Below are 13,831 nucleotides of genomic sequence, written 5' to 3' on the forward strand. Positions count from 1 at the left end.
ATAATCAAGTCGAGGTCACACGCCCCTCTGAACTATATTTTGCACCGTGAGTTACCGACATTACCCACAAATTGTGTGACCGATGGCCCCTTTATTATCTATATCTGGCACCTCGTATGCTCTTTCGCAATTGTCATCTACTTCTCGACACTTTATTTATGCGTCAGTTATACTTTAAATTCATTGTCCATCACATTTACTGCTCCCCGAAGGAGGGTTGAGAAACGGTCCGGTTACGGTACACCATATGGATACGGTTAGCTTTTGGTCATGCCTAGTAAGCATGACCAAAAGCTAACCATAACCCTATTTTGGCTCGTAACTGGCCCGTTTTTCACCCGTAACTGTATAAAACGGTTAAAAACCATAACCATTCACCGTAAAACTAGATTAGTTACGGTTAAAAAAAATATACTAACCGTAACCGTTAATATACCGGAAACGTATCAAAACCATTATTTAACAGTACGATTAGCCGTACGGTTAACCGTATTATTAACCGCATAATTAAACTTTATAAAATATAATTGTAACTATGTATAATGCAAAAAAAAAAGTCTCGAATGTTCAGATAAAGATTTTCGAAAAAGTAAATAATACAGCCTATGAAAAAATCTCATTAGAAATAATGGTTTTTTTCTCAAACAATTATTTTGGAATGTTATATTGCTCAAAATAAAGAAAATTTTATTTATTATAAGACTAGTAAATTCATATTATTATTCTAACAATAAAATACTGTTCATTCTATATAATCTTAATTTTCATATGTAATTATATACTAAAGTACATTTCTATATAATTTTTTCTTTCTTTCTAAATTCTTAATATTATTTATTATGTATACCGTTATGATGTTTCCAATCAGAATAAATTTTTAAAATTTGTTCTGCGTTATTTTTTTGTACAGCTTTCATGTTTTATTCTTTTGTACAGCTTTGCACTATTCCCTAACAGCTAACAGCTCCAGCTAACCGCTCCAGCTAACAGCTAACAGCTTGTTACCAATCAGACCCATAGTTTAGTTAACAATATACGGTGGTAAGATGTTGCAAAAAATTGCAATGGAGTAAAAAGTAACAGCATTAAACACCTAGGAAAAAAAACAAGTAAACAATAAGAAAATAATAAGCAAACAATAAGAAAAATATAAACCAAAAGAAAAGGAAAATTTCATAAAAATACACCTTTTTTTTTTTTTTAATAACTCAGGTGATCGTAAAGGCTTTCTAGGTCCAAAGACTAATCCTGGGGCCCAAGAAAACCATGTTAGAATTCGAACCCCCGTGGCCAATGCTACTCGAACAATTTTTTATCTAACATAAGTTTTGGATGCTTAAAAAATACATGAATTAATTATGTTTTGGATTCTCAATCATTAACCAGTTTTAGTGTAGGATTAATCCTGGTGACTAGATTCGTAAGTACAATTATTATTCTGAAAAAGTTAGAGAGAACACGAGGCTTGTATTGATGCGCCTAGACTCAAGTATTTGACTTTCAACTAGGAAAGATCGAAAAGTAAAATCGTAAGAAATTTGAGTTCTGTCAACGTTCTTACTTCTTAGCGCCTTTGATATTTCAAGTGTAGTTGGCTGTTCAGAGCAACAAATATAATGGCCCATAATTTTTTCACCGGTATCTCGAGAGTTAGGGAAATGATCATCTCTCGGAATATGATGGAGGTTTGTTTCTATGAACTTCATATTATATATATTCTGCTATATATATAGAACATTTGCTAACCCATAGTCTTCTCTTCGTTTCCTTTTTGCAAGTAGAGAATATTTTCCTACTTGAGTGTAGATTCATTGCCACAGTTTTGCAACTTGTCCTATTTGAAAGGAAACGTTTGTTCAACATCCGTGACATTCCTGGACGTCTTTACAAAGCTTCTTGAAAGCTGTCCGAATCTAAAATCCATCGTCTTGGTAATGACTTGCACCAAGTCACCAACCCTAGAGTTTCAAATTAATCATGCAATTAGAGAAATCTTGATATATCCAGTACGTATATTAACTCATCTTATGTATTTTGTAGGGTTTAACTTGTTTTACTGATTATACGGACGAAATGGTTGAAATGAGAGTCTGGTCCGTGCCTAAGTGTTTGTTGTCATCGCTCGAATTTGTAGAGATAAAAAACGAATACGAAGCAGATGATGGTGCATTGGAAGTTGCAAGGTACTTTGTAGAGAACTCTGTAAACCTTAAGAAACTTGTTCTGCATTTGGCATCTTCCTTTCTAGAACAAGGAAATCCAGCTCTCTTGAAGGATCTCATTGCACTGCCGAGGCGATCTAGCATGTGTCAAATCGAAGTTTTTAATGGGCTAGCTAAACGGCCGTGCTCTTGGAATCTTTTGATGTTGTTGAATTCTATTATATATGATGCCATTGTGAGCTTCCGCCACAATGTTTTAGAATTCCAAAATGTTTTTATGTAATGACTAAAAAAACTGGGAGATACAAAGATTTGTAATTCTGTCTCAAGTGCTTTAATTTCGTTTAAAACTCTTCTTCAGCCGGATCTAACTTTTTATTTAAGTGATCAATTTTGTGTTTGGTTTTTCTTTAATGTTTATGTCAATAATATTGTAATCTCTTAAACTTTGATAAATGTTTAAAATGTTTATCTTTGATATTAAAACTTTTTTAATTATATATATATATATATATGAGTTTAGTTAACAATATATATATATATATATATATATATATATATATATATACATATGAGTTTAGTAAGGTGTTGCAAAAAATTGTAATAGAGTAAATAGTAACAGTATTAAACACTTGGGAAAAAAAACAAGTAAACAATAAGAAAATAATAAGCAAACAATAAGAAAAATATAAAACCAAAGAAAAGGAAATTTTCATAAAAATACACCAATTTTTAATCTAACATAAGTTTTGGATGCTTAAAAAATACATGAATTAATTATGTTTTTCGTTATAATATACAAACTTTTTAATTGTATCCATATAAATATCTATTAGTTGACAGTTGACAAAAGTAACATCTTTTAATTTTAACAAAAATAAAATATTAAAAGTTGGCTTGACTGTTGAATAAAAAACTCTTACTAAAAACGCTTGCAAAGCTTCTCTACACGAATACAAAATAAATAAAGTAGATACAATATATACGGCATTGAGCAGCACTGATATCTTAAGTTTTTTTGTTTTTTTTGAATGAATGTAAAAATGATATTTTAAGATTTTATTAAATTTAAATTGAGAACTTACATAATAAGCTTCACATTCTCGATATGGTTTATAAAGGTGTAAACTTGTTGACCTTCAAGAGGTCCAGTCCCTTTGATTTCAACTCTTGTGATAGAGTTCCTCTTCATATCTAAGTGAAAGATGTAGAAAGGGATTGACTTGACGAATGGAGAAAACACAATTTCATTTGTACCGATCATCCCAACAACGTAAACTCTAGTCTCCGCAACAGCCTGCTTCCACATAGGCGGAAATATGTGAATATGCCTTGACCATTCCTCTTTTTCAATATCAAGATCCCACAACTCAAAGCCTGCAACTCCACCTTCAATACAGCCATGACGAATTCCTCAACTTCTTTATTAAAGTTGACGACGGAGCTTTGTTCGGTATAAACTTCTTCCCTCCTTGTTTGGTTACATATCATCATCCTTGCATCCTTCTTTCTACTTAAAACCCACTCATCTCTAGTACACAACAATCCACATACAGGTTCACAAACTCCAAACGAGTAATCTTTAGGGACATCCATATGATTATCAACAACTACAAGATTTGAGTTCTGGTCTGAAATCATGTACTCGGGTGATGAGAAGAAAGACCACTTACCCTCAGCTTGAAAAGTGATTAGGAGAAATGGCCGAGCAGGAGATCTCGTCAGGTACAGGTTGGTGAAATATGGACTTCGGAGAAGAGGTTTCCAATTCTTGGACACGCAATATGAAACCTCGCGGCTGATTTTAGATTTTGAATTGTCAAAAACACCATTTCGTAGAAAACGCTAGTCAACCGATAAATAGGTACTCGATCTGTCATCTACCTCTAATATGTTATTTATATCAATACTTTCGAGACTTATATATGGAGAAACCGCCATAGAAGCAAAGCAGAGACCGGAGAGAATATAAAGTGACTTAGGCCATTAGGGAGAAACCGCCATAGCTGAAACCATCTGCCATTATTTGTCGTAAGATGCTGTTAAACAATAATACTCCCTATGTTTCATATTATAAGATGTTTTAGCCATTTTATTTTATTTAACAATATAAGATGTTTAGGACAAAAATTATTCAAGTTTCTATGTAAAAATTAAATTTATATATTTTTGTGACTATTTATATTCTGCAGTATAAAATTTTATTGGCCAAACTCTCTTTAATAAAATATTAAATTATATTTTTAATATAGAAAATATAAAAACAAAAAAGATTAATTAGTTTCTTAAACTTTGTGTTTTTACCCAAAACATCTTACATTTTGAAACAGGAAAAATAGTAGAGTAAATAATAAAAGTATTCAAAACCGTGGTAAAAACCAAGTAAAACAATAAGAAAGTAATAAGCAAACAATAAGAAATTAATAAGCAAAAGTTCCATATCTCTAAAAGTACACCATTTCTTTATCTGTTTTCGCAAAAATACATAAATTATTTTCGGTGGTTAAGAAAATCAATGAGCTAATTATGTCTTTTAATATACATAAAACTTTTAAATTGTACCCATATATAACCCACAAGTTTAAAATACCATCCGTTAATTTTTCTAATTTATAATACAAATAAAATATTAAAAGTTTGTTGATTTGGATAAAAACTCTTAGTAGAAATGTTACAAGGTTTCTCTGTACAAGTACAAACGAAGTAGATACATATTTCCGAGTTTATTGATTTGATTCTCACTACGAAGTTCCTCTAGAGAAGCAAAAGTATGTTTTGCAGTTAACAAACTTTTAATATTTGCAAACAAACTTATTAAAAGATGATTATGATTTATGTGCTTTAGCTTGTGCTTCTAATTCTCTGGAAGATAAAAATTCTTATTAACCCACTTCAAAACATATTTATGTTTCTCTGATGAAACCTCGTCTAGAATCTCAAGAGTTTTGGATATATTATTTATATATATATATATATATATATATATATATATATATATATATATATATATCTATCTCATTTGTACCGCATTGAGACTGAATTTGTAAACTGTTGTTTGTCGTTCCCTACAATATCATTCGAGCTCAAACTGGACTTGAAACTTGAAAGTGTAAAGGAGAGAAAACCTTGTAGTCCAAAAACTCAAACTCTAGATACCAATCAAAATCTACAAGCTACATAACATGATAATAGTCATTACTTTGTAAACGACACTAAGACAATCATGGAAGAAAATTATGCAATGTCCTCACCTCGATCGTTGTAACCTCATCGCTATGAGAATCCCAAAGTATAATGATTAATAACAAATTAATATGGTAAGTTCGATATCAAATCTTACTATGTTCATTTTGATTTGTCATTCTTTTAAAAAAAATTAATAATAGATTTTTGTTTTTATAATTAAATTGTATAAAATAGTATTTGACTTGTTTATTTTTAATGAGCTGAATTAATTTACTCTATAAAATTTTATTTCTAATTGCATTTCAATGTAATTACTTACAAAAAGTAACGTTAGTTCTAAAATGTACTCCCCAAATAATAGTATAGGATCTTCTAATTAGTTTATACTTTATACAAAATATGTATAGGATTTTATGTATGACATGTAATGAGGGGCGGATCTAAAGCCAAGGGTGGAGTGACGGTTGCCCCCAAAGAAATCTTCATACGTATTAGAGTTTTTGTATGCAATTTTATGAAGGGAAAATGGTAGTTTTAAGTAGTAAATACTATTTCTGCACCCAAATGGCTTCAACGTTCATGTCTCATAAGTAGTAAAAATACTAAAATCTATTTTACTTGTCTATTTTTCCAATATGTTTATGTTTACGATCATATTTTTGGGTGAATCATTTATTCATTTGTGTCCAAACTCATTTTTCTAATTATTAAAATAGATTTCTTATTTGTTTCTGTTATTGGTTGCATCCTTATTCAACTAATAGGCCCATTTAAACATTCTGGGCCAAAGCAAAACATAACGAAACCTTATTAAGAGATACACTTAGAGATTCGACATTGATACATTAAAGACAACACAAGCTTTTTTTTTTTTAGACAACACAAGCTTGCAGAAGAAGAATACAAAATCTCTGGAGAAAGTTTGAAACTTGGGAAGAATGACGACAATTTCCGATCTGTCAGATGATTTGGTTGGTGAGATCTTTTCTAGGGTTCCATTTACATCTCTAAGCGCAGTGCGATCTACTTGTAAAGGATGGAACGCTATATCGAAAAATCATATCTTTGGTAAAAAATCAGCAGCAAGAAATCAGTTTCTGGAGTTCATGGTTAAAGATTCTAGGGTTTGTTCTTTGAGATTAGATCTACAAGGAATCCGTAACGACGACGAAGAAGACTTCGTTCATCCATCTATGAAGCAGATAAGTATACCTAATAATGATGATCAAGTCAAGATATCTCAAGTCTATCACTGCGATGGCTTATTGTTATGCATCGCCAAAAATAACTCGAGTCTTATGGTATGGAATCCGTATCTGGGGCAAACGAAATGGATCCGACCCAGAAACACATTCCACAGATATGACAGCTTTGCTCTTGGATACGACAACAACCGCAACCACAAAATCCTGAGGTTTCTTTATGATGCCGAGAGAAACAGAACCAGTCGAGAAAGGGAGATTGATGTCTACGATTTTAGTTCTGATTCATGGAGGGTTCTTGATGTTAATGCCGATTGGGATGAACTGTTTTATCAGAGTGGCGTGTCTTTGAAGGGAAATTCATACTTTTTCGCTCGAGAGGTAACAACAGAGGCAGAAGTGGGGAAAGAAGACTTGTTGGTAACAGAGATTGAATATTATTTACTCTGTTTCGATTTCACAACAGAGAGATTTGGACCGCGTTTGTCTCTGCCGTTTAACCCTCCCTCTCCTATTTTTGAATATTTGACTCTATCTTGGGCTAGAGATGATAAGCTCGCTGTGTTATATAGCCACTACGACACATTTGAGACTATAGAGATTTGGATTTCGACTAAGATTGAGCCCAATGCGGTATCATGGAGCACTTTTTTGACAGTGGATATGTCACTAATCAATGGTTTTACGGATGGTTTTTCAACTTTCTATGAACCTAGGAGCTTCTTCATTGATGAGGAGAAGAAAGTAGCTGTGTTTTTTGAAAGTAAAGTGATCGAGACCTGTCGCTACCAAGTGGCTTACATCGTTGGAGATGATGGATACTTCAAATCTGTCAACATTGGAGTAATTTCGAATTCCCAGTGGAAACAAGGCAAACTTGTGTGTTCTTCTTATGTTCCAAGTTTAGTGCAACTGCAAGATTAGTCCATTTTCTTCAACACTTTTATTTGTTTCTTGCTTTGAACAAGACTGCTTTTAGTTTGAAGAAATAGTTGACATAACTAAAGATCACTTTTTCCAGTTTAGTGTTTGAAGTTCCAATCTTAAATCTTTGTACAAATTGAAGATCTTTTTCCTATTGGACATGTCATTGATTGCCTTATACATGAAGTCTTTATTGGCTGTATGCAGTATAGTACTTAAGCTTCATAGTTTACACATGGTCTGAATTCCTTTGCTTGCTGCAATCTTGAGTCCTCTTTTGCTAGACTTGTATTGGGAATGCTATTACTTAGGATTTCGGGTATTTGATGTTCTAAGCGTGGATAATATCTGCATCTTGACCAGAGCAAACAAACAGAGTGTATGATTATATAAGATTGAACCCTTATGATTTCTTTCTTGTGCTAAGCGCGGGTTCTCATCTACAAAACGTGTTTTGTCAAGTTTTGTAGTCGATGTCACATTTTGTGCATCTAGTTTTGTTATTCTTATTTTCTATTTCAACAACTTGACTTTGTTTGTGATATAAGTTTTGATATCTCTGAGAATTAGAGTTTCTTTCTCTTGAGTGGAACCCTTTTCTTGTTTTTTGTTGACAGTTTTCTATTGGAACTTCCACAGAGAAAGACCTGCACAAATTCAAAAAGAAATATACACCAGCTAAGGCAACTTTGTACAACGTTAAAAAGTGTAATCGGGAGATCGTACTGTGTCTTATTTTTTTGGGGGGAGCTAAATAAGTTACGTGTACAACAAGTCACTGAAATATGAGAATTGCATACCTTGGAATCATCTCTAGAAGCTCTCTGATCATTACTTTTTGATCTCATTTCAGGGGTCCTAGTATTCACCTGTCCTAGAACAGTTTTTTCGGGTTGTCTCGGATTTTTTCCAACCCGCTGTCTTTTGTCGTCCAACTTTATCTCTTCTTCTTTTTCCCTATGTCTCTTCCTCTCAGCTGTTGCCGCCTCCAGTTTATTTTTCATCATCTGCTTCAAAGTCTCATTGCCTGGTCCTCTCAAAATAAAAGGTGACACGCAACTAGCTTCAACACATGACAAAAGTTCTGAATTTTCTGATCCAACAATTCTTTGTGGCCGGTAATATATTCTGGCACAAAAGCAACTGGTTTCCGTTCTCGTTCAAGTGTTTCTATCTTCGACAACTGTTTTGGGGTTGGTTTTAGCAGTCGACCTATCAAAGTCGATTAATCTTGTAGAATATGTAGTCTTCCAAATATTCTTAAAGAATTCTTCTAATTATCTTTGCTATGTCATTGCCATAATGAAAATACCAATTTACATGTTAATAGACGCATAAAAACACATAACCTTCATGTAAGAAGAACTCTAATAAAGTCAAAGAAGTAACCAGAGTCTTGACCTCTGTCTCTCTTTTATGGAATTTAAACTCGTGTCAACAGATAGAAGCCGATTGCGAAATGTTCGGTTGATTGTTAAAGCTATAAACAATGGAGAGATGGCCAACTCACCATCTCTTCTTCTATTTTTTTAGCTCCAAACAGAGTGGACTGTTCCTTGAAAGATGAACTGAAGTGTTCTCTAGAGTTTAGAGACGGAAACAGTTTTGGTTGGGCTTGTATCTCTTGTTAGGCTTGCGAATTACAATAACGTTTTGGTTTGGCCCAGATTGTGAAAATGGGCCTAACACGAGATACAATTAAGGGATTCGACATTGACACGGTAAAAGGTAGCAGTAGATTGAAAAAGAAAATCTCTGGAGAAAGTTGAAAACTTTGAAGAATGACGACAATTTCCGATCTATCAGAAGATTTGGTAGGTGAGATTCTTTCTTGGGTTCCATTTACATCTCTTACCGCAGTGCGATCTACTTGTAAAAAGTGGAATGCTTTATCGAAAAATCACATCTTTGGTAGAAAAACAGCATCAAGGAATCAGTTTCTGGAGTTCATGGTTGCAGATTCTAGGGTTTGTTCTTTGAGATTAGATCTCCAAGGAATCCGTAACGACGACGTAGAAGACTACGTTGATTCATCTATGAAGCAGATAACTATACCTAATAATGATGATCAAGTCGAGATATCTCAAGTCTATCACTGCGATGGCTTATTGTTATGCATCGCCAAAGACAACTCGAGGCTCTTTGTGTGGAATCCGTATTTGGGGCAAACCAAATGGATCCAACCAAGAAACAAGTTCCACAAATATGACAGGTTTGCTCTCGGATACGACAACAACCGTAACCACAAAATCTTGAGGTTTCTTTATGATGAAGAGAACAACGAAAGCTGTCGAAGAACTCACATTGATGTATACGATTTTAGCTCTGATTCATGGAGGGTTCTTGATGTCAATCCTGACTGCGATATTATACCGTTTTATCTCAGTGGCGTGTCTTTGAAGGGAAATACTTACTTCTTCGGTCAAGAAGTAACACAAGCGAGTAAGGTAACAAACATTGAAACTTGTTTACTCTGTTTTGATTTTACAACAGAGAGATTTGGACCGCGTTTGCCTCTGCTGTTTCACCCTCCCTGTCCTAGTTTTGAAACTGTGACTCTATCTTGGGTTAGAGATGAGAAGCTCGCTGTGTTATACAACCACTACGTCACATCTGAGATTTTAGAGCTTAGGATTTCGACTAAGATTGAACCCAATGCGGTATTGTGGAGCTCTTTTTTGACAGTGGATATGTCAGTAGTCAATGGTTTACCGGATGATTTTTCGATGTACTTTGAAGCTAAGAGCTTCTTCATTGACGAGGAGAAGAAAGTCGTTGTGCTTTTTGATAGTAAAGTGATCGAGACCTGTCGCTACCAAATGGCTTACATCGTTGGAGATGATGGATACTTCAAATCTGTCAACATCGGAGTAATTTCGAATTCCCAGCGGAAACCAGGCAAACTTGTGTGCTCTTCTTATGTTCCAAGTTTAGTGCAACTGCAAGATTAGTCCATTATCAGCTTTTCTTTTGAACAAGAATCCTTTTCGTTTGAAGAAATAGTTGATATAAGTATGAGTGTATATATGACTAAAGATCACTTTTTCCAGTTTAGTGTTTGAATTAGCATTTTGAAATCTTGGTTTCAGACTGAAGATGAATATATCATTGATTTGTCTATAGAGGAAGTCTTTATTGGCCTGCCCTTGTATGCAATATACAGTAGTACTTAAGGTCCATAGTTTGATGCAACAAAAAGTTAGTAATAAGCATTTTTTTATCACAGAAAGAAAAAACAAAATTAGCTTATGTATAAAACCTTATTGGTGTAGCCGTGTAGGAGTCTTGTTTTATCCTGAAAAGTGAAACTGCAGTTAGGCTTTAGCATTTCATAGATACTAGAAATTTACTATAAGTATTGCTAACTTTTGTTTAAGACTTTTAGTGATAGGGAAGAAAATAGACCGGAGAAGAAGTGCTTGTGCTGCTCACGTGCTATTTGTGTTCTTAATGGGCTTTTAAATATGGGCCTTTTGTATTTTGAATCATACCCATTCCATTCGAGCCGGTTTTCCAGAACTATCCGGATAATTTGTTTGGAATTGGATAAGTTGAGTAAGCAGAAATTGTTATTTTTTCTTAAATAATGGGGAAAAATCACAAAAGAAAACACAGTAATTTTTTTTTTTAACAGCAAATCAATTATATTATATCATAAATGTGTTACATGATACATGATACATAAAATCATTCAAATACAACCATTGAACCAAATAAAGGAAATTGAACACAATTTCGATGAAGAAGTGGAAGTAACCCTGCTTTCCAAACGGAAGCCTTACAGGCAACAGATTTCAAGTCCCCTCTTCATATACTCGTAAAAGGCTATCATCTTATATATGAAACTCCCAAACGCTTTCCGAATCACTATGATTAAACGAACACGCTGATATGTTGTTTGAAATGATTCTGCATCATGTCTTTTGTAACTCTCTACCCATCCTTGCCGGTTAGTGACCATGATTTCCTTTTTCATAAAACCTGAATAATTCGATCGAGGGACAACGATAACATCATCATCATCGGATCGTGTCCTTAGAAAGAGGAAGTTGTTGCAGCAGCCAATTCCTTCAATCGAGAAAGTTTGTCTATTGATTCCTGGATCAAATACCCAAATGACTTCTCCAAGCCATATGACAAGAGAAAATTCATCGGTTGAAAACCGGAGATGACACCGGTGAGACATGCCACCGGAAACAAACTCTAAATATGATGATACATTACGATTCGAGCGAGTCGACATAACACGGGACGAGAGACATCCATGAGATGAATCTGTCAAAACTATCGGTGGAATCATGTTGAAATGATTCGCCAGCCAAATCGGAAATTGTAGCAAAAGCAAGATTAGAATCTGATCTGGGAGCGTTGGACCGAAAACGTTGATCACCACCATTTTAATGTGGCAAGGAGCATGGATTGAAAACCTTCGATTTGCCATGATTTACCAATAAAACTAGAACTTTGCAAGTATCAATGAAAGAAAATAATAGAGATAACAACGGTGGCCGACGCCGGTGAGACCGACGCCGGTCAAAACAAATGAGATTTGAGAAGTTATCTTCGATCGTTGATGGAGACGCTTGGGAGAGAAGACAGTTTCTTTTTTTTAAACATAGTAATTTTTAGTTAGACTTTTGATATCCAATATTTTTGGGTTAGATAAAAAAATACCTCATATAATCATTTGTGATCTTAAAATACTTTGTATATAAATTATTGGTGGAATCAAACCCGCAAGTTAACAGCCGTTATCGGATGTAATGAAAAAATAAGCTTATGCTACTTATTATTGTAGGAGTGTCTTGTTTTATCCTGAAAAGTGATAATTGTTGTTAGGCTTTAGCATTTTATAGATACTAGAAATTTACTCTCAGTAATCTAAACTTTTTCTTTAAGTGATCACTTTTGGTGTTTTGCTTTTCGGTAAAGTTTATGTCAATAATATTGTAATCTCTTAAACTTTGATATATGTTTAAAATGTTTGTCTTTGATAATAAAATTTATATTTATATATATATATATATATATCTATATATATCTATGAGTTTAGTTAACAATATACGGTGGTAAGATGTTGCAAAAATTGCAATAGAGTAAATAGTAACAGCATTAAACACTTGGGAAAAAAAAAACAAGTAAACAATAAGAAAATAATAAGCAAACAATAAGAAAAATATAAGGGAAATTGTTAAAAATACCCCTTTTGGTGTGCCCCTTTTCAAAAATGCCCCTTTTAGATGTCCATTTTCAAAAATACCCCTTTTTAAATCTGAAATTTTTATAAAGTTTTATTAGGTTTATAAGGTACTTATGGATTGTAACTACTACTTGAAGACTCGATCCAAGTATTTATAAGGTTTTATAAGGTGTTTTTAAAGGTTTTACAAGTTATTTTAAAGGATTTTTAAGGTTTTTCAAAGGTTTTACAAGATATTTTAAAGGTTTTTAAAGATATTTAAAATGCATTTATAAGGTATTTATAAAGTATTTATAAGATTTTAGATACATAGAAATATAGTTTGTGTATGTGTTAATAATATTACATACATATTTGGGTAAGTCTTATATTTTTAAGAGCATTTTTTATAAGATTTTTTAAAAAAGGTATTTTTGAAAAGTGGCATTGAAAAAGTGGCATTTTTGCAAAAGTCCCAAAATATAAACCAAAAGAAAAGGAAAATTTCATAAAAATACACCAATTTTTAATCTAACATAAGTTTTGGATGCTTAAAAAATACATGAATTAATTATGTTTTCCGTTATAATATACAAACTTTTTAATTGTACCGGGAGAAACCGCCATAGCTGAAACCATCTGCCATTATTTGTCGTAAGATGCTGCAAAAAATAGTAGTACCCGTGCCTATATACATATAAATTTGAAACATTGGCTTATGGCCTTTTTTTTTTTGGTTTTAAATAAATCTTTTATAGGAGTAAAGACACTTAAGTCAGCTTCTAATGAGGAGTCAATAAAAGTTTTCAAAATTAGTAATAAACTAAAAATATGGAAAACATAAACATAATCAATTGGTAAGTATCCTTTTCATTATGTAGTTTATTTCATCTATTATTTTATTTTTCTTTTAGAATGAATGAAACATGTTTAGAATCTTACAAACGATGCACAGTTTGTATATATAGATTGAAATAGGTTTGAAATTCTAGATAAATTCTTAATTCAAATTTTCGAAAAATTATGATTTAAAGTTAATATTTTTATATTACTCTAGTTATGTCTTTGGAAAATGAATAGAAGACAAAGTTTTTAATATCGCTTATGGCCTTCATATTTCTAGGCATGGCTCTAAGTAGTAGAGTAAATAATAACAGTATTCAAAACCCTGGTAAAAA

General features: G+C 32.9%; 2 protein-coding genes across 2 annotated transcripts; both read left to right on the forward strand.

The window, feature by feature from the left end:
- Window positions 1-6,257: 6,257 nt before the first annotated feature.
- LOC110228577 (F-box protein At3g49510-like) lies at window positions 6,258-7,530 on the forward strand. The gene has a single exon (XM_021026271.1). It carries the CDS (start codon window positions 6,287-6,289, stop codon window positions 7,472-7,474), a length of 1,188 nt encoding a protein of 395 aa, XP_020881930.1. The 5' UTR covers window positions 6,258-6,286; the 3' UTR covers window positions 7,475-7,530.
- A 1,663-nt stretch (window positions 7,531-9,193) lies between these two features.
- On the forward strand, window positions 9,194-10,630 carry LOC9313751 (F-box protein At3g49510). Its single transcript, XM_021024019.1, has one exon. It carries the CDS (start codon window positions 9,256-9,258, stop codon window positions 10,423-10,425), a length of 1,170 nt encoding a protein of 389 aa, XP_020879678.1. The 5' UTR covers window positions 9,194-9,255; the 3' UTR covers window positions 10,426-10,630.
- The last annotated feature ends 3,201 nt before the right edge of the window (window positions 10,631-13,831 follow it).

Source organism: Arabidopsis lyrata (genome assembly GCF_000004255.2).
Source record: "Arabidopsis lyrata subsp. lyrata unplaced genomic scaffold ARALYscaffold_5, whole genome shotgun sequence".
In the NCBI taxonomy this organism is placed as follows: Eukaryota; Viridiplantae; Streptophyta; class Magnoliopsida; order Brassicales; family Brassicaceae; genus Arabidopsis; species Arabidopsis lyrata.

Excerpts from the sequence above, each read along its gene's own strand:
- LOC110228577 (XM_021026271.1), top strand. The coding sequence starts at position 6,287 with ATGACGACAATTTCCGATCTGTCAGATGATTTGGTTGGTGAGATCTTT.
- LOC9313751 (XM_021024019.1), top strand. The coding sequence starts at position 9,256 with ATGACGACAATTTCCGATCTATCAGAAGATTTGGTAGGTGAGATTCTT.